General features: G+C 35.5%; 1 protein-coding gene across 1 annotated transcript in view; it reads left to right on the forward strand.

Moving 5' to 3' along the window:
• The window catches only part of GPR158 (G protein-coupled receptor 158), a 428,312-nt gene that overhangs the window by 281,088 nt on the left and 126,581 nt on the right, over positions 1-20,643 (forward strand). The window contains exon 5 of the mRNA XM_049624721.1: positions 6,227-6,295. Coding sequence (XP_049480678.1) covers positions 6,227-6,295 — 69 coding nt within the window. The remainder of the gene's footprint in view (positions 1-6,226; positions 6,296-20,643) is intronic.

A 20,643-nucleotide genomic window follows, 5' to 3' on the forward strand; every position in this document is an offset into this window, starting at 1 on the left:
CAATGAGATATTACTTTACACCTTTCAGAATAGCTAAAATCAAGACCACAAGAAATGACAGGTGTCAGTGAAGATGTAGAGAAAAAGGAAACTTGCTCACTCTTGGTGTAATGTAAATTGGTGCAACAATTGTGAAAACAGTATGGGAGTTCCTCAAAAAACTAAAAATAGAATCACCACATGATCCAGTAATTCCACTATTGGGTATTTATCAAAAGAAAATGAAAACATGAATTTGAAAAGATATATGCACCCCAATGTTTCTTGCAGAATTACTTACCATCACCAAGATATAGAATCAACCCAGATGTCCATCAGTAGAGGAATGGATCAAGACGAAGTGGTGTGTATGTGTGTGTATATATATACAACGTACTACTACTCAGGCATAAAAAAGAATGAAATCTTACCATTTCCAGCAACATTGATGGATGTAGAGGGTATAATGCTAAGTGAAGACAGTCAGAGAAAGGCACATAGCATATGATTTCACACACATATGGAATTTAGGAAACAAAACAAAAAAGAGAAAGACAGAAAAACAGACTTTTAAATATAGAAGGAGTGGTTGCCTAAAGGGAGGGAGGTAGGAGGGATGGGTGAAATGGGTGAAGGTGATTAAGGGTATATATATCATGATAAGCACTGAGTAATGTATAGAAGTATTGAATCATTAGATAATATATAACACTATATGTTAATAGTATAATAGTATAATATAGTTAATAGTGCTAATATAACACTATATGTTAATTATGCTTGAATGAAGAATTAAAAATAATTAAAACTCTGTAGATTGTTTTGATTTCACTTTACCAATCTCTGTCCTGAACATATCCTTTTGCTTTTTTTGTACCTTTTTTATTGCTGATAATTTTTTTGGAAAAAATAATACTGATTTGAACCGACCCCATTTTTGGCAATTGTTCCTTGACAAATTTTTCTAAATCTGAATGGTTTTTCAATATTTAATCACAGATTTTTGTTTAAGTTTATTTATTTATTTTGAGAGAGCACGCAGCACACACGCACACACACATGAGTGGGGAAGGGGCAGAGAGAGAGAGAGAGAGAGAGAGAGAGAGAGAGAGAATTCCAAGCAGTCTCCATGTTGTCAGTGAAGAGCTCAATGGAGGGCTCAATCTCATGAACTATGAGATCTTGACCTGAACCAAAAGCAAGAGTCAGGCACTTAACCAACTGAGCCACCCAGGTGCCCCTCATCACAGATTTTCTTAAGAGAAACTAACTGCATATAGTTTGCCAAACTGGACGTAGTCTGTTCTCATTTATTAATATCACTGTAAATAAAATTATTGAAAAACAGTGTCCTCATATCTCTCAATGTCAGGATTCTTTTCAGGACCACTTTTACATCTTGCTTCCAGTTTATTATTGTGTAACTATTTCATCAGGTGTTTATTTGTAATCTCCCAGTCTGTGGATTTCTCTATAGAAATAGAAGAAGTCCGTTCTCCTTGCTATCACAGCTAATTCTTTTGGTAAATAATATAGATTTATAGTCTTGGTTTATCATCCAAACTTATGCCAGTTCTTTCTCTTCAGAATCTAATTCTGTTGCTTTATTGTAGTTTCATTTTGCCTTCTGAGGTACAGCTATGTAAAAATACCTTCCTGCTCAGAGGTTCCTTTTGTAATAGAAAGAAACTTTAATTACTACCAGGCTAAAGAAATCAGCCATAATTCAAAATAGCTGCACTGTTTTAGCAAGATATACATTAATTTCCCCAGTGGCTAAAAATGTTTTAAAAATATAAATGAAGTAGTTAGTCCTTGTAGGATCAAGGAAATAATGACAAAGCATTTTAATTGTTTTTTAAAAAATTCAGACTTCAGCATTCTTGTCGCCTTATTACTTCCAGTGACTTAGCTTCCTTTGGGTGCCTACCTCATGGGCAAATCTTGTGGCGATTGCAATTGTGGTTCATTTTACATCTCTCTACTTTGCATCCAAGGATTATGAAATTTGAATAGAGTCAAAGAAATTGACTTTGACGTAATTCGATAAGATTGGTATCATACTATGAGCTCTTTTCTTTAGTATATAAGTTTGATATCTGTTACAAACCTTCGTAAGTCAGTTCAGAAAGTTTAAGAAATGGGGCAGGTGGGATGAAGTAGAGTGAAATGGAATCTGTACACCTCTCTTGTAAACTCTGGAATTATATTCATTAGGCATTATAGATCCTAAAGGAGAGACTTAGGCTCAATGATAACTCCCCCAGCTTCATATTCACCTGTAAGTATCATAAAAATACTGTTTGATAATTTTATGCAGGAAGTTGGTACTGAATAAAATCTTTTTAAGTAGATATTAGTTAGGAAGGGCTTCATTTAGGCCCTTTGGTATATTATGATGCCTAATGGTGGAATTTTCTAATAACTTGAAATGACACATTTTAGATTTCTTTTCTTTAATTTTACTTATTAAATTATTAAAATTCATATTACACAGCAATGCATGACTAAATCTGCAAAGAAATTAAAATGTTTTTCAATAAGTTGATCTATACCCAAATCTATCCACTTCTCCAGAAAAAAAAAAAAACAAAACAACATCGTTATCAGCTTGGTATGTATCCTCCAGATCTGTATTTTGTATATTTAAATATATCTGGAAAATATATGGTATTGATTTGTGTGTTAGTGTTTTATATAAATAGTGTGTTGTAATTGTTGATCATCTTTCAATAAAGTTTTCTAAGAGTTTTGCAGTTAGCAATTCTGGTGGAAAGGGTTTCATACCACCATTTCTATCTCGGGCACAACTGTGAAGGAGTTGAAATTTTTCTTTGGGCTCTGTTATTCTGCTCATCATCTCTCTTGTCCATTTTCATTTTTCCTTTTTTTTTTCTTTTAAGTTTTTCTACTAACTTTAGTTAGTTAACATATGGTGTAATGTTAGTTTCAGGTATAAGATACAGTGATTCAACACTTCCATACATCACCCAGTGTTCTTCATGACAAGTGCACTCCTTAATCCCCATCACCTATTTAACCCATCCCCCCACCCACCTCCTTTCCATAACCACCAGTTTGTTCTCTATAGCTAAGAGTTTGTTTCTTGGTTTGCCTCTTTCTCTTTTTTCCCTTTTTTAATTTTATTTATTAAATTCTACATATGAGTGAAATCATATGGTGTTTGTCTTTCTCTGACTTATTTTGCTTACAAAACACTCTCTAGTTCTATCCATGTCGTTGTAAACGGCAAGATTTCACTCTTTTTAATGGCTGAGTAGTATTCCAGTGTGTGTGTGTGTGTGTGTGTGTGTGTGTGTGTGTGTGTGTGTATTACATCTTCTTTATCCATTCATTAATCAATGGACATTTAGGCTGTTTCCATAATTTGGCTATTGTAAATAATGCTGCTATAAACACTGAGGTGCGTGTATCCCTTTGAATTAGTGTGTTTTTGTTTTGTTTTATTTTATTTTTGTATTATTTAGTTAAATACCTAGTACTGTGATTGCTGGATCATAGGGTAGTTCTACTTTTAACTTTTTGAGGAAACTCCACACTGTTTTCCAGAGTAACTGCACTGTCTTCATTTTTCAATCCTCCTCTCTCCTTCCTCATCCTATCACTTAGATTCTAAGAAAATATTTCTGTTCTTTGCTTTGAACTTAAGTCAACATATTACTTACAACACTAATATATTAATTCTTGGCACCAGGTATAAAATAAAAGGGTTTGTTCTAGATCAAAGAACTTCCAGTACCAAGACAACGGGGAAATTTTTTAGGGAGCATGAGGTTTCTTTTTTTGTCCCTGAAGACCCACCTATTAGCTACCTATTCATTCTGTGAAGCCATGAAGCCAACTCAGCCCAAGAATATTTTGAAGAGAAAAGTGCACATTATGGAGTCCCTGGGGGGCTCAGTCAGTTAAGCTGTCCAACTCTAGACTTCAGCCCAGGTCATGATCTCAAGGTCCTGAGATCAAGCCCCACATCGGGCTCCAGGGTGGGTATGGGGCCTGCTTAGGATTTTGCTCTCCCTTTGCCCCTGCCCTGCGCACACATTCTCTCTCTCTCTCTCTCTCTCTCTCTCTCTCTCTCTCTGTCTCTCTGTCTCTGAAAAAAAAAAGGAAGGAAAGAAGGAAAGAGCACATTTTCTTTTTTTATCTTTCTTTTTTTAAATATATGAAATTTATTGTCAAATTGGTTTCCATACAACACCCAGTGCTCATCCCAAAAGATGCCCTCTTCAATACCCATCACCCACCCTCCCCTCCCTCCCACCCCCCATCAGCCCTCAGTTTGTTCTCAGTTTTTAAGAGTCTCTTATACTTTGGCTCTCTCTAACCTCTCTTTTGGATCACTCTAACCTCTCTTTTGGCTCACTCTAACCTCTCTTTTTTTTTTTTTTTCCTTCCTTTCCCCCATGGGTTCCTATTAAGTTTCTCAGGATCCACATAAGAGTGAAAACATACGGTATTTGTCTTTCTCTGTATGGCTTATTTCACTTAGCATAACACTCTCCAGTTCCGTCCACATTGCTACAAAGGGCCATATTTCATTCTTTCTCATTGCCACATAGTATTCCATTGTGTATATAAGCCACAATTTCTTTATCCATTCATCAGTTGATGGACATTTAGGCTCTTTCCATAATTTGGCTATTATTGAGAGTGCTGAAAGAGCACATTTTCAATAGGCCTTTCATTTGGTTATGGAACCACTTTTTGGAGTTCCAATTAATAATTTGAAATTATAGCCTCCTCTGCTCAGCCAGGAGCTAGGCAGTGAAGGGCTAAGAAGATTGCTCAACATTACCAAATGAAAAGGAAACAGGTTATTTACTGTAAGAATATATGCACCACTACCACTGCTATGTGGTAATAATGGTTGTAACATAGCTAAGAAACTACTGGCCCTAAAATTAAAAAAAAAAAACCAAACTCTTGGGTTCTTGACCCCCACTTTTAGCTTTTCTGGGGCCATTTGGATCCCAAGCATGAAAAAAAAAATTGACTGCTACTTATATCTCTTTCTGTGGATTTCAAATTAATCATCCTGGTGCTGTTTTTTACTTTGAAGAGTGCATACCTACTTACTAAGTATCAGGCATAATAGTAGCCATTATGTATACTTCATAGTTTATTAAACTCAGATTTAATAAGGTTAAGATTAGGATACACATTTTACGGGTGAAGACATTGATGTTCAAGGTTGCCTAACTCCCAGGGATTATTTCATAATTCAAACTGAGATGAAGATAACTCCAATATCTGTCCTTTCCGTTAAGCTTTGCAACTTCTTTTCCTATCCTTTTTTTTTAAAAAAAAATATTGCATTGATTGTTTTATAAGCAGTCTTGTATAATGTTTTGGACTCTCGCTCTTAGTGTCATCTTTTTGTAAAGTTTAAAAAATAGTACTCATAATTAGGTATTTATGTAATTTGCAATCTTAGAAATTCTACCAGCCAAAACCCACTTAAAGGCTTGCTGATAGAAATTTTCTTTTCACTTAAAAGCATCTGGTAGCTAAAATAAAGACCAATAGTGAGAAGCCACTTGAATAATCAAGTCTGTTCACTGTCTAAACTTGTTTCTCCATTGCAAATTCTTAGATTAATAAAAACCTTGAGTTCTTTGAGGGATTACATAAAGTATTCCTCTGTGTCTAACAATGTTCTAGCAGCAGTGTTTTGAAGACATATTATAATTTCCTGTTTCTGGCTGTCATTTATCTGACATTGTTTTAATGTAATGGACTCTTGTGGCTTGGGTTTTCAGCTTCTTTTTGTTGTTGCAAAATCTGTTGCTACTACTTCAAATTATTTTCCTGTGAAGATACTATGTTTGCACCACGTATAATTTTTTATATATTTCACGTTGCATTTAGTGATTGATGTTTCAGAAATACAAGCAAGATATTTTGTGTCTGTGTATTTCTTGGATTGAAAGCATCTTCTAGTGTTCTCAGCTGCTCAGTTTGCTCATGGATTAAAATTTTAGGGGACAAAATTCCATAAAGCCACTGGAAATATCATTAAATCCACCACCACCTTTATAGTCAGTCTTTTCGCATGTTTCAGTTAAGGTCTCTTGTCTGAAATACTAGCCATTTTTCATTCACTGGTTGAGGCATTGTCACAATAGGTAAGCTCTTCCATTGCTAGGAATGTAAATTAACAATGCCTTTTTCTTTTTTCTTTCTTTCTTTCTTTCTTTCTTTCTTTCTTTCTTTCTTTCTTTTTTAGAGCATCAGGGCATCGGGCCTTATTCTGTTGGAAACAATTCTTTTTGGGTCTCTGCTTCTATATTTTCCGGTAAGTAACATAATTGTATTTTAAAAATAGCCATTTATTTTATTTTGCTCAGGCAGTAATATAAATATAAATGAGTAATGTATTATATATGTAAATAGTTATATATATCATGTATGCATACATATATATCATATATATCATATATATACATATATATGATATATATGATATATATAACTGTTAACACATATATTACTAGTTTATAATTCTTTATATGCACACTTGTTTATATACACACATACATATATATAAATACATATATATGTATATATGATATATATAACTATTCACATATATATAATATATGATATATATAACTGTTCACATATATAATGTTACTTGCTTATATATATGTTTATGTACACATATCTTTATATTTATATAATAAATAAAGTGTAAAGTGGAGCTAATCATACTTTTGTTCTGAAATTTGTGAGTATGGGGTTAACTGCTTAAGTGAGCTAACTTGTCAAGGTATGATTGGTATGTATGCTTACCATAAACATATAAATATTGGTTTTCTTCTTCTTCCCCCTCTACTTGAATCAAACCATGAGACATACCAAAAACTTCATGCTGAAAAATTCTAAATGGTTACATAGAAAAATAAACAACATGAATGTATGTGTGGTATTGGTGGCATAGGTAATCCTAGTAGACTCTTCCTATCACACTAGTAACCTGTCTGTAACCAGAAGGTAAGTACCGATTTTACTAATTCAGTTCAACCAACTTGTATTCAGCAGTTACTACATATCAAGTGCTATGCTAATCGGGGAATATTTTGTGAGTGACAAAAATTTGATTTCTTCTCTCAGGAAGCTTACAATGTATAGAATGAGATGAGTAAGTATAGACAATTATAATTGAAAAAAAACCTAAGGTGCTGTGGAGACACTTGGAAGAGACAACTACCCAGGTCTAGGGAATAAAATATCACTTGACTGAGATCTGAAAGATCAGTAGAAGTTAGAGAAGGAAAAGGTAGGGCTTCCATGGCCTCATGTTCTTTTTGGTTTTCCTCTTACCTTACTAACTGCTCCATTTCAGCCTAATTTGCTAATTCTTAATCTTCTTTCCTACCTCTTGATACTTGAGTGCCTCAGAGTTCAGTCCTTGTAGAGCTTTTCATAGTCTACATGCTCCCTTGGTGATCTCATCTAGCCTCAAAGTATTTAAAAATACTATTGATATACAATGACTCTCAAGTTTATATCTCTAGCTTAAACCTTTCCCCTGAGCTCCAAACTCATATTCAACTGCTTACTCGGCAATACATTTGAGGGTCTACCAGAATTCCCTATCATGCTCTGAACTGAGATACTTGATCTCTCTCACCCCCAAAGGCAGTCTCCCTATCTCCATTGATGACAACTCTCTCCCTCTCATTACTCAGGCTAAAAGTTTGGAGTCATTCTTGACAACTTTATTTTTCTTACACCCATCAGAAATCCTTCAAAACATACCAAGAACCCAGCCACTCCCCCGTCTCGGTCACTGCTGCCATCCTGGTGTCTAAACCACTATCAGTCTCTTCCAGATTTTTGTTATAGTCTCTCCCTGGTCTCTGTGAGTCCCCATTTTACTTAAAGTAGAAGCCAAAATCCTTGGAATGGGCAACAAATTATAACATTGCCTGCTCCATTATCCCATTTTTTTTTTATCCTCTGTCTTCACTCAGTGTTTATAAGGGTTCTTAATCTATTCAGGTTTTCTACTTCTTGAATTATATTTCCTCTTAAGATAGAATTTATTTGGGTATTATCATTTTAATTCTTCCATGAAATCATCTCTTTTACTGAAGTTGTCTGATTTACTAGCATGGAGTTATGCACAGTAATTAATAGAAGCGATATAATATAAAGAGTCGTTATCATGCCTGGGACTCTAAATGGCAAGTTGTACATGGTAACATTTTGTCTTCCCTGTAGAACTACCAGAAAGATGTTTAACCAAAGTTATAGAATCACCCAATTAGGACTAAAAGGCTGAAATGACTTCACTAATCTGAATAAAAATTATCTGAATATCTGCAGCTGCAATCACCATCATCTTTTTCCTAAACCTCTGCTATTTTAAAATACATTTTCTATCCAGTAGCCAGAGGAATATTTTAAAATATAACATCTAATTTTTCACTACTTTGATAGCTAGCTTCCCACTGTTCTTACAATAAAGACCAAAACCCTTGATACGGTTTATGATGTGTATAGTGTGGTGCTTGCCCACCTCCTCAGCCTCATCCAATACCATTTATCTTCTCACTTTCTGCACCCAGCTCCTCTGACCTTCTTTCAGTTTATAAATGATACATAATCTCTCTCATGGTAAGTATAATAATAGCTACCCCAAAATGGTCACCATCCTGAACCTATAAATATGTTACTTTATGTGGAAAATGGGAATTTGCAGATGTGGTTAAATAAAGGACTAAATAAAGATAAGGAGATTATCCTGGATTATCTAGATGGGCCCGAGGGTCCTCAAGGATAATGAGAAGCAGAAGAGAGAGAACCAAGATGGTATCATGAAAAATGATTGGACTGGCTATTGCTGCCTTTGAAGATGGATAAAAGAAGCCACAAGCCAAGGGATGCAGACAGCCTCTAGAAGCTGGAAAAGGCAAGGAAATAGATCCTTCCCTAGAGCCTCTTGAAGAATACCTTGATTTTATCCCTGTAAGATCCATTTTGGACTTCTGGCTTCCAGACCTGTAAGATAATGAATCTGTAGTGCTTTGGCAGGGGGGAGTTTAAATGTTTGTTTATTTTTGAGAGAGAGAAAAAGATAGTGTGAGCAGTGAGGGACAGAGAGAGTGGGAGACAGAGGATCTGAAGCAGGATCCAGAGAAGAGAAGAGAGCCGGATGTGTGATATTGGGCTTAAATTCACAAACTGCAAGATCATGACCGGAGCGAAAGTCAGCCACTTAAGCGACGGAGCCACCCAGATGCCCCAAATCTGTATTGTTTTAAGCCACTGAGTTTGTGGTAATATGTTATAGCAGCAATAAGAAACTAATATGCCTCTTGTCCTAGGATGTTTTTCCTTCAATTTTGAAGAGTCCTCTCTTCCTTCCCCTACCTCCATCTCACCGCTTCTTCTGCCTAATTAACAACTAGTCATTCTTCAGATTTCTGCTTCTTACTTTTTTTAGGAAAGCTTTTCTTGGCCCCCCAATCGGAGTCAAATTCCTTACAATAATTTCTCATGAAATCCCACTGTCTTTCTTGACAACCCCCGTTTCAGTTTGTAAGTGTACATTCACAAGTGCAATTAATCGATTAATGTCATTTTCCTGTGCAAACTCTAGTTCTTTGAGAACAAGGAGATGCTCCATTTATTTTCCTCACAGCCCAGAACCTGTCACCATATCTGAAGCACAGTATATATGCAATGAATGAATGAAAAAGATTATACTTGGATGGATTTAGAACTGTACCCTAAACTAGTGGCTATTGTCCTACTGAAGTAACTTCCAAATAGAATCTGCTTGATTGTGGAGGACTAAGAATGATAATCCTTATTAATATTACTTTAGTGCTAACAGTCAGTTAAAAAACTTTTTAGGGATACCTGGGTGGCTCAGTCACTTAAGCATCCAATCCTTGATTTCAGCTGAGGTCATGATCTCAGGGTCACGGGATTGTGCCCCATGTTGGGCTTTGTGCTCAGGAGCCTGCTTAAGACTCTCTCTCTCCTTCTCCCTCTGCCCCTCCTCCCAGTCACTCACACATGTGTGCGTGCTCGCTCGCTCTCTCAAAAACAAAAACCAAAAACCAAAAGCATTCTTTAATGTTATTTTGAGATGTTAGCACAATTTGGCTTTATTTTTATTTATAAGGTTCATATTTATTCAAATGAAGTGGTTGTATTACTGAGCATAGGCCTGAAATCTATAAAGGAATTTTAAAGCCTCTTCAATGAATGAAGTACCTTATTAAGCAAGGACATTTGAAAGAATAGTAAATTTTAGGCTAATAAATGTTCAAAGGAGTTATTAAAGACCCTTTCATTGACTGGGATACAATTTTGAAAGACATCTGATGGACCCATACCTATTGATGATTATCAGATACAGAGAAAAAGAAGGGAGAAGAATGGACATTTATAAGGAAATATAGGGGTGCCTGGGTGGCTCAGTTGGTTGAGCATCATCAGACTTCAGCTCAGGTCATGTCTCACAGTTCCTGAGTTCGAGCCCCACCTCAGGCTCTCTGCTCTCAATGCGGAGCCATTTTGGATCCTCTGTCCCTCTCTCTCACTGTCCCTCCCCTGCTTGCACACATGACCTCTCTCTCTCTCTCTCTCTCAAAAATAAACATTTTTAACAAGGGAATATAATAATAGCATTTCTGCTTGATAATTTTAATATGCCTGGGACAGAATAACAGAAAAGAAGACTTACCAAACAAATAGTGTCCAACAGAAACATTACAATACCTCATCGTATTGACTTCATGCTTAATTAGCTATCTATTTCATCTTCTATAACATGTATTTTTCTGTAAGTTCCCCAGTTTACATTGGGAGATATTAATGTATAGTTCCCAAGTTTATACTGTGTGCCTTGGTTTCAAATAAGTTAGTGTTCATGCTCTGAAGACAGAATGGGTCAAGTTACTTAATGAACGTTTGGATAGAACATAAGACACAGGGGAAAAAAAGGAGATTAAAATATACTATTGATTGAGTCTAGAAAGGAAAGTAATTTTGTTTTAGGTGAAACAATTGGAGAGATGATGTATCGGAAATTGATAGTAAAGGTGTTTTGGTTTTTATTTTCCTACATGGGGTGTGTATATGTGCATGGATGCACATGCATAAATCATTCTTGACAAGAGAAGTAACTTGCTTATTGGGCCAGGGCTCATTGACTTCTCTGGGTTTTACAGAAATGAAGTTTATAACTTCTGGCTAGACTTTTTGATTCAGTAAATCTAGTATAGCCCAAAGGTCTAATCATTTGATGATATAAATATGACCTATACTTTTCCTATTTGTTAAATATCTTACCTACTTTCTCTGTTCCTGGTGTGGTCTCTACCAGAATTGCTCGTGAAAGTTTTGAAGGGAGTTATAGTTTATTGTTCTTTTTTTTTTAAGTGTGCTTGAATAAAGGAGAGTTGTTTTCAGCAATGGGTAACTCCATGGAAGGAGGCTTTGGGTGTTCACTGCTCTGCCGAGTTGTTATGCAATGAGCCTTTTCTTCTTTTTATGCTGCATATTGTTGTTCAGATTTGCAAGAATTAAGGTTATTTTTGCCTTTTCTAAGCAATCTTAGACTACAGATGATTTCATAACAATGCTTATATTGGGAAGTCCAAATTAGAGATTATCATCACTGTGCAGATGAGGACAAACCAAAATCTGACTAAATTTAGCACTGTTATAATTGGATAGCAGAGAGCGAAAGCATTTAAAACATTTTCTTACAGATTCTCAAAAGAGACTCATGATTTGAAGTCCATATATTTGTGAACAAATGATTAGTCTTCATAATCACCTAAAAACCCCAATACAATTTCTAGAGGAAAGAAAAAAAAAGAACTTTTAAAAATCAACTAAAGTATATTTAACCTATTAAATTACATAAAAATGACATTTTACCAATTGGTAAAACATAATAAGTGATATGGAGTCTAGAAGTTCATTTTTGACTTGAGTCAACCAACAGTTTCAGCTAATAAGGTGAATTTTTTCTGGTAACCTTGAATAGCTATTTGGTTGGCTGATGTGCCTTTTTATAAAGAACACTCATACTTGTATAAATAAATACTAATTTTCACGTTGTTTCCCTACCCCACCCCAGGCCCTATGATAAAGAGCTAAAAAATATTAGGAAAGGAAGAAATATCAGATACAACTTAGTCTTTATTCAACCTATATTTTGCAAATGAAAGGACAGGCTGAGAGAAACTATAACTTATCCAACTAAGTAGTGAGAGAGCCCAGAATAGAATCTAGTCTCCTGACTCCTTTCACTCTGTGATGCTACCTGTGGTAGCGGGTGTGAATATGTGGTTGAGATGACATTAGACCAGGTAATCAAGGACACCCATGTTCTACCTTCTGATCAGTCACCTTTCCATATTAGGTCTCCAAGGAAATAAAAGGCAAGAAGATAAAACAGGGAACCAATTTAAAATAGCTTAAGTTCTGGCTGTAAGAACCCATGTAAAACTCCTGTGAGCTTGGATGGACCATGTTATTGAACCATATGAACTTTCTGATTCTGAGACATTTGACTTACAAAAATGGCTACTTTATATTTAACCTGGTAAATAACCCTATAGACCATGTCAGTTTGGTTTCAGTGGCACAGAACCTAAGAGGGTTCAAAGATTGCTTTTTTAATTGATCACCCCAAAGACTAAAACTAAAACTCAGATTTTGTTTTCCTTCTAGTATAAAGTACACACAACATTCAAAAGCAGAGGGAAAACAAGACAGTATTGCTCTGAGCATAGAGCTTCAAAGGAGGGAAATAAAGGAGAGACAGTTGAAATCAGGAAGGGAGAGTGAGAATGTGATCATGAGAACATATAGCTAGAGCAGCTGAGCATATTGTTGTTGTTAGTATTATTATTATTTCCGTTATTATTTATTTTAAAGCTCAAATTAACCTAAATAAGGCCAGTGAGAGCCCCTTGAAGCTGGCTCCTGCATTCTTTCCATATTACCTAATTATTCTGAGCCCTTTCCTCCATTATAGTGCAACAGAAAGTACTTTCCCTAGCCCAGCCCTGGAATCAGCCTTTTCACCAAGGAGCCCTGGTTGTTTTTAGGGAGAAATGTTCGCAATTCAGTACTGAGACAGATTCAGTTCCATTGTGACAAACATAGGGTACCAAGTTCCCAATTTTACAGCTAGGCCAGTGTTTCTCAACCCTCAGTTATCTAGAGGCTTTTGTAAGGAGATTTCTCCTCAGCTCAAAAATTCCATCTTTAAAACACAGTTTTTTAAGCTTATGTAGGCTGCATCTTACTTGCTGTCATTTAGATCCATTTGGATGGATACCAGAGCAAAAGGGAAAAAGTAAATTGGAAAGAAAGTTAAATATTCATGAGCATAGCAGTACTATCAAGAAAACAGTAGTATGGGGATAGTTGTTTCATGCCAAGGTAGCTTGAAGAGTATGGGAATAGAAGACTCTTTTTTATTTATTTATTTATCTTGAGAGAGAGAGAGAGTGTGTGTGCACAGACCTGAGCTGAAATCAAGAGTCTGACACTTAACTAACTGAGCCACTTCTTCGGGGAATAGAAGATTCTTAATCCCAAACTACTAGTAAATTCCAGGAATATTGGTTAAAAATGTGGATATTAAAAGACAAAAACTAGACCACCTCCTTCAAGGGAGCTGGAAGAGTTTGACACTAAGACACTTTGTTCTCTCTTTTTCTTAAGTTTATTTATTTATTTTGAGAGAGACAGAGGGAGCTGGGGAGGGGCAGAGAGAGGGAGAGAGAGAATCCCAAGCATGCTTTGCACTGACAGCACAGAACTCACTGTGGGGCTCGAACTTACGAACCTATGAGATCATGACCTGAGCAGAGATCAAGAGTCCAACACTTAACCGACTGAGCCACCCAGGCACCCATTTTGTTTTCTTTTATAGGATAGGTTAGAGGAATCGAAGACATGGTTATAAATGTCTTGGAATTCTGTGTGGTTCCATTTATCCACTTGTTCCTGTACACTTCCCTCAGCCTACCAGAGAGAAGACTGATAGTTGGTAGGTGTGGTCATCTACTTAACAACAGTCGGTAATTAATAATCTTCCTTTAGCTGAAAGAGTTTTAATAAACTGAGAGCCTTAAATCATTTAGAATTGGACCCCTGGCTTTAGTTTGTCAGTGAAAAAGCAACAGTGTTTAAATTTTTGCTAAAATAAATACCAATTAGACTGTATTCTTCTTAAAAAATACTCTGTTGTTTTCGTGAAATATACTACCATTGTTTGCAAACTAAACACAAAGAAAAAGTCACAACCAAACACAACCAAAGTTCATTACCATTCAGAAATAATCACAATGTACATTTGATCATTTAAGACATCTGTGTGTACACATTTATACATTGAAATAGAAAATGGGTGAATGGTGGAAATCAGGATACACATATATGACATTTTTAATAGAAACTTAGTTGTAATCTTTATTGTTTTAACCCAAAAACTGAAGTGAAACTAAAGATATTACTGGGCTTTAGATAAATGAATCTTCACAGCAAACATTATTAGTCCTAATAGGTTTCTAAAGTTAAAAAAGACTACAAAATGTTTTAACAGTTGGGTTAATTCTTTTTCACTTATCTATATGTTTCAACTTTAAATAGTATCACTTGACTTAAGCTGGGACAGCTAAGAAATCAAATTTAAATACAGTTCCTTTTGCCTCTTCCTTCCACTTTTTGATTTTTGTTAGTTAATAATCTTTGAATTGTTAGCATTTATAACATGCATATAATATGCAGTTTTAAAACTATTATCCACATACTTGTTTGGTCTTAGGTCTTTATTAAATAGATTTAATATTTTCCACTAATGTTTGTAACCTGGCTTTTCATTACTCAGTTCTTTATTTTAATTTGTCCCTTGGTTTTCATTAATAGGTTTTTCATGAAGGAAAAGCTCTATAGTTCTTGAATTTTTATATGCTTGAGAATCTCTACCTAGTGTCCTTATACATGAAGAATAACTTGCTTGAGTATAAAAATTTCAAGACACACTTTGTATCGCTCAGAACTTTACATCCATCATCTGAATATTTACAGCTCTTGAAATAGCCTGATTTCTCCCTCCTGTGGATGACTTAATATTTCTGCCTACATGCCAATAAGTCATTCTTCAGTTTTGCAATTAAATAAACTAGAAATTGCCTTGAAATTTATCATTCTGTGTTATTTTTTGTTTCTTGGATCATAGTGTTTCTTTTCAATATATAGATGTAAGACCTCTTCTATTCCTGGAATTTAAATATATATACATTTAACTTGTTCCTTCTTCAGGAACAGGAATTATGTATACGTTGGATTTTCTTTTCCTTTGGTATCTATAAATGTTTCTAGTCACCTGTATATCTTTGCTCTTTCTATTTTGCCCTGTGTGTTTGTTTTTTTTTTTTTTATGTCCATTTAATTCTGAGAGAGAGAGAGACAGACAGAGCATGATCAGGGGAGGGGCAGAGAGAGAGAGACAGAGAGACAGAGGCAGAGGCAGAATCTAAAGCAGGTTCTAGGCTTCGAGCTGTCAGCACAGAGACTGACACAGGGCTCGAACCCACGAACCCTGAGAGCATGACCTGCGCTGAAGTCTGACACTTAACCAACCGAGCCACCCTCAAACGCCCTTGCTTTGTGTATTTCCATCAAGCCTTTATTCTGTGATCTTTATGCTATTCTCAGGTGTGTTTATTCTGCTTGAGTGGATTCTAATATTCTTTTAACCTCTCCACTGTTATTTTCATTTTCACTTTCTCACTTCTTCTCCAGCTTTCTTGGAGCAATTGTATTGCTTTCTCTGTTTTTCTTATCTCTACTTTGATTCTATTGTCTTTTTCTTTAAGATTCTTTATCAGAAGGAACATATTTTTTGGAATTTCTCTGAAGCTGTGAGAATTAATTTGAACTTGTGCCAATATTCTTGGGTAACGTCACTTTTGTTGTCCATTCTTCATATGCCTTTTTCTCCGTTATTTAAACAAAGAGTATGTATGTGCTGGTTCCTTTCTGATTTTGTGTGTGTGTGTGCGCGTGTGGTACTTCTTTTTTATTGTGGTAAAATATACATAAATATAAACTTACCATTTTAATCATTTTTTTTCAATATATGAAATTTATTGTCAAATTGGTTTCCATACAACACCCAGTGCTCATCCCAAAAGGTGCCCTCCTCAATATCCATCACCCACCCTCCCCTCCCTCCCACCCCCCATCAATCCTCAGTTTGTTCTCAGTTTTTAACAGTCTCTTATGCTTTGGCTCTCTCCCACTCTAACCTCTTTTTTTTTTTTTTTTCCTTCCCCTCCCCCATGGGTTTCTGTTAAGTTTCTCAGGATCCACATAAGAGTGAAACCATATGGTATCTGTCTTTCTCTGTATGGCTTATTTCACTTAGCATCACACTCTCCAGTTCCATCCACGTTGCTACAAAGGGCCATATTTCGTTCTTTCTCATTGCCATGTAGTACTCCATTGTGTATATAAACCACAATTTCTTTATCCATTCATCAGTTGATGGACATTTAGGCTCTTTCCATAATTTGGCTATTGTTGAGAGTGCTGCTATAAACATTGGGATACAAGTGCCCCTACGCATCAGTACTCCTTTATCCCTTGGGTAAATTCCTAGCAGTGCTATTGCTGGGTCATAGGGTAGGTCTGTTTTTAATTTTCTGAGGAACCTCCACACTGCTTTCCAGAGCGGCTGCACCAATTTGCATTCCCACCAACAGTGCAAGAGGGTTCCCATTTCTCCACATCCTCTCCAGCATCTATAGTCTCCTGATTTGTTCATTTTTTAATGTACAATTAAGTGGCATTAAGTACATTCACAGTGTTTTGCAGTTGTTACCACTATTTCCAGAACTTTTTCATCATCCCAAGTTAAATTTGTCCTTTTATGCCTGGCTTATTTCACTTAATGAAATATTTTCAGGGTTCATCCATGTTGTAGCATAAGTCAGAATTTCATTCCTTTTTATAGCTGAATAATATTCCATTGTATGTATAATACCACATTTTATTTACCATTTATCTGTTGATAGACATTGGTTGTTGCTACCTTTTGACTATTATAAATAATGCTACTATGAACATTGGCGTGTAAGTATCTGAGGCCCATCTTTCAGTGTTTTGGGTATATACCTAGGAGTGAAATTGCTGGATCATATGGTAATTCAACTCTTAAGAAACTGCCAAGCAATTTTCTAAAGCAGCTGCTGCAGTTTATATTCCTACCAGCAACTCATGAGGACCAGTTTCTCTACGTACTTACCAACACTTGTTACTTTCTGGTTTTTTTTCTTTTTAATAGCCACACTAATGGGTATGAAATGGTATCTCATTGTGGTTTTGACTTGCTACTTTTCATATTTGAAGAAAGCAGTTTTTATAGGTAGCTATTTTATGAAGAATTAAATGGAGAGCAACAGAAGGAATAGATTGAAGCAGGCTACTTTTATTTTGAGATCACATGAAGCCACAAATTTAGGTTATATTATAATCTGAGGCTTTGCGTTCCTCTTTTACCACACTTTTTTAGCTCTGGATAATTTCCTTGGCTAGTGTGCTACTTAGGTACATCAACAAAGATGACATCTCCAAATCTCTCTCTCCAATCTGGGAAGACACTATGTTTCTATAGGAAAATTCACCAGTTCCCTTTTGGCCCTCCTATGCCAAATATTCATTCTTCAGTGAATAGATCTGTTATAATTATACTTTTAAATTGTAAGCCTTTGAAGAGTAGGACCGTGTCTGCTGCATCTACTTCCTTTATCGCACATTGAAAATCGTTGAGTTTCAACATAATTCTAACTAAAGCAACTGACACACATGCACATACACCTATATAACTGTGTGCCTGTATATCTCTGTCTATCTCTGAGTTCCCTAGAGAGAGGTAAGGAGGAATCTAGACCAATAATAGAGGCTTTAATCCTAGCCTACAAAGTCTTACGTGACCTGGCCCCACTCTCTTTGACGTCATACTCCCCTCCTCTCTGCCTCTCTCACTCTGCTGCGACAGCACTGGTTTTGATGTTCTTCCTTGAGTAGGTCTGGCATGCACCTACCCTCACAGCCTTGACATTGGCTGTTTCTTCTTCCTGGAGCAGTCTTAACTGCTTAAGTTAACTTAACCCACATATATCCCTGGGTAACTCCCCATCTTCTTTAAATCTTTGCTCAAATGTCAAGCCTTCATTGAAAGGAAGTTAAAGAACTCGTTATTTTATAATAAACAGGGAGAGGTTAACTCAAAAATTAGGACATTAAAGTGAGAATAAACCACCACAATTGCAGAGAATCTCTAATGGAACCAAATGGAAACAGATTCAGCAGTGATGTGGAGGCAGAAATGTCACAGTCTGGCAGTAGACTAAGCACATAATAAATTATCCTGAAAATGCCTTAATAGCAACAAATAAGGAGATACTTGCTCTGGCAATGATAGAGATTTTGACAGTCAGATGGGTTGAGTCAAAAGATAAGAAATTGTACCTCTGCATCAATGTCCTAGCTAGCATGTTATAGCTCTCTAGTAAGGAAAAAATTATAAAAAAGGGTAAAGTATCAGTTTATTTCTAACTCCCTTGCTAGAATTTTTGGGATAATGTCTTTGCCCATGGGAAAAAACACAGCAGAAACTCATTTTGTCTCTTTATCAATGGTTATTATTTCTCCTCTGATTATAAAAATGTATCTTAAATTTTCCTGTGCGGGCCCAAGACACATATGTAATTAACTATTTCTGAAATTTGGTAGTTTATTTTCAGTTAATAAAAAAGCCAACAAATGTATACTGTAGGGTTAGATATTAAATGTGAACCTGTGATTTAAGATAACTTTAATAGTCTCTGGAAAACATTCTCATATTAACAAACTACCAATAGTGTGATGTCTAAGTTTATCTCTGTAGCCTTATGCATGAATAATTTGACATAAGAAGGCAAAAATACACTTAAAGATGTTTAATAGATAATTCAGAAAATAGTTACAAACAGAAAAATAGTTGCTAGACATGACATTAGCAATGTGTCTTAAAAAATAGTTTCCCCTTCAAAGCTATTATAGGAAACAGTTGTGGAAGACTTAGAAACATCATTTAAAAAAGTAGCAAGTATTTTTTTTAAAAATGACAAGGAGATGACGCTTTGACATGGCAAATCATACCTTAAATGTCAGGGACTACAAAGTGTCACTGAAGAGTCACAATTCAATAAAGCAGAATTATTACTTAAAATAGCAAAACAGGAAAAAATATCAAGACATAACACTTACATAGAATCATATTAACAAAAACCTAACCTCAGAGCAGTCTCAGGCTGATATAAGTGTGATTGAAGAAATCATTTGGACCCATAGCTTCAATTAGAAAGGTCAGTGTGAACTTCTGGGATAAAGAACAGATTGCTTTCCTAAAACGTATCAGAAAATATGTCAATTTATATATTTATTTCAGTAATACATTTACCTAAAATGAATTAATTATTAATCATTATTATAATTATATTAATATAAATTATTTAAAGGAAATGCAATTTATGATTAAATGTGTATAAATTTCCATTATTTGTCTCTCCATGAGTATTCCAAAATGAAATTTATTTTGAATGCCATCTCTAGGCTTCAGCAATAATATAAATATGACTAACTGAAACATAGACATGTTCAGATGACATTTTCATCCAAAACTTACTTTAAACTTAACTTTGACTTTCTTCATTCTTCACACTTTAATTTCTATATGAAAGTGTCCACTTTTCATCATACTTACAGAAATGTGGGAAAAAACACTTGTCCTGATCTTGATTCTTGTCCATTTCACATGTCAGTCATGCCACTGGGTCCAGATGTGACCTAACACAGCCTGCATACAAGTGCTGTTGTTTATTGTGAAGAGGGTAGGAGAGGCTTTGCTGATTATATGGATTCTTTCAAAGCAGTTGCACATTTCGCCTTCCAGTATAAAGCACAGCATTTCATCAGATGCTCTGACATAAAAGATGCTCTAAAAAAAGAAGAGGTTAAGCACATATGGCATATGCCCCTACTTACGGAGTCACAGTGAACATCTCGTATGAAGGCTTTGAGATCTGCTCTATCTTGCTCAATGTTATTACCTCCTTTTCCACATAATACCTATGAAAATATTTGTAATTAATAATATAAATCCTATAATGTATGCCTTAAAGAATACATGTTAAAAATCTCATAATGTTGTCTAAGTGTGATTCCATTTATACAGAGTGAAATTGTGTGTGTGTGTCTGTGTGTATAATATGAGCATATGAGGTAAACCTTAAGAAAGCAGGAAAATGACAAACACAAAATCCAGGATGATGGTTGCCGGAGAAGGGGGGGGAAAGCATGGGATCAAAGAGGAAGAGGGGCATAAAGGAAGCTTGTAGTGAATAGTAATATTCTCTTTCTTAAACAGAGTGGTGGATAAATGGGTATGGTCATCTATTCTCTCCCTATATAAAATCACGAGAGATAGATTATACGTAGGTAGGTAGGTAGGTAGGTAGAGAGAGAGATAGATGGATGGATATGCTGTGATGGTTGGAGGTGCAGAAGATGAAGAGGATCCAGTAAAGGAGACTGGGAATAACCTGGCAGGGA

The sequence above is a fragment of the Panthera uncia genome, chromosome B4, assembly GCF_023721935.1.
Source record: "Panthera uncia isolate 11264 chromosome B4, Puncia_PCG_1.0, whole genome shotgun sequence".
In the NCBI taxonomy this organism is placed as follows: Eukaryota; Metazoa; Chordata; class Mammalia; order Carnivora; family Felidae; genus Panthera; species Panthera uncia.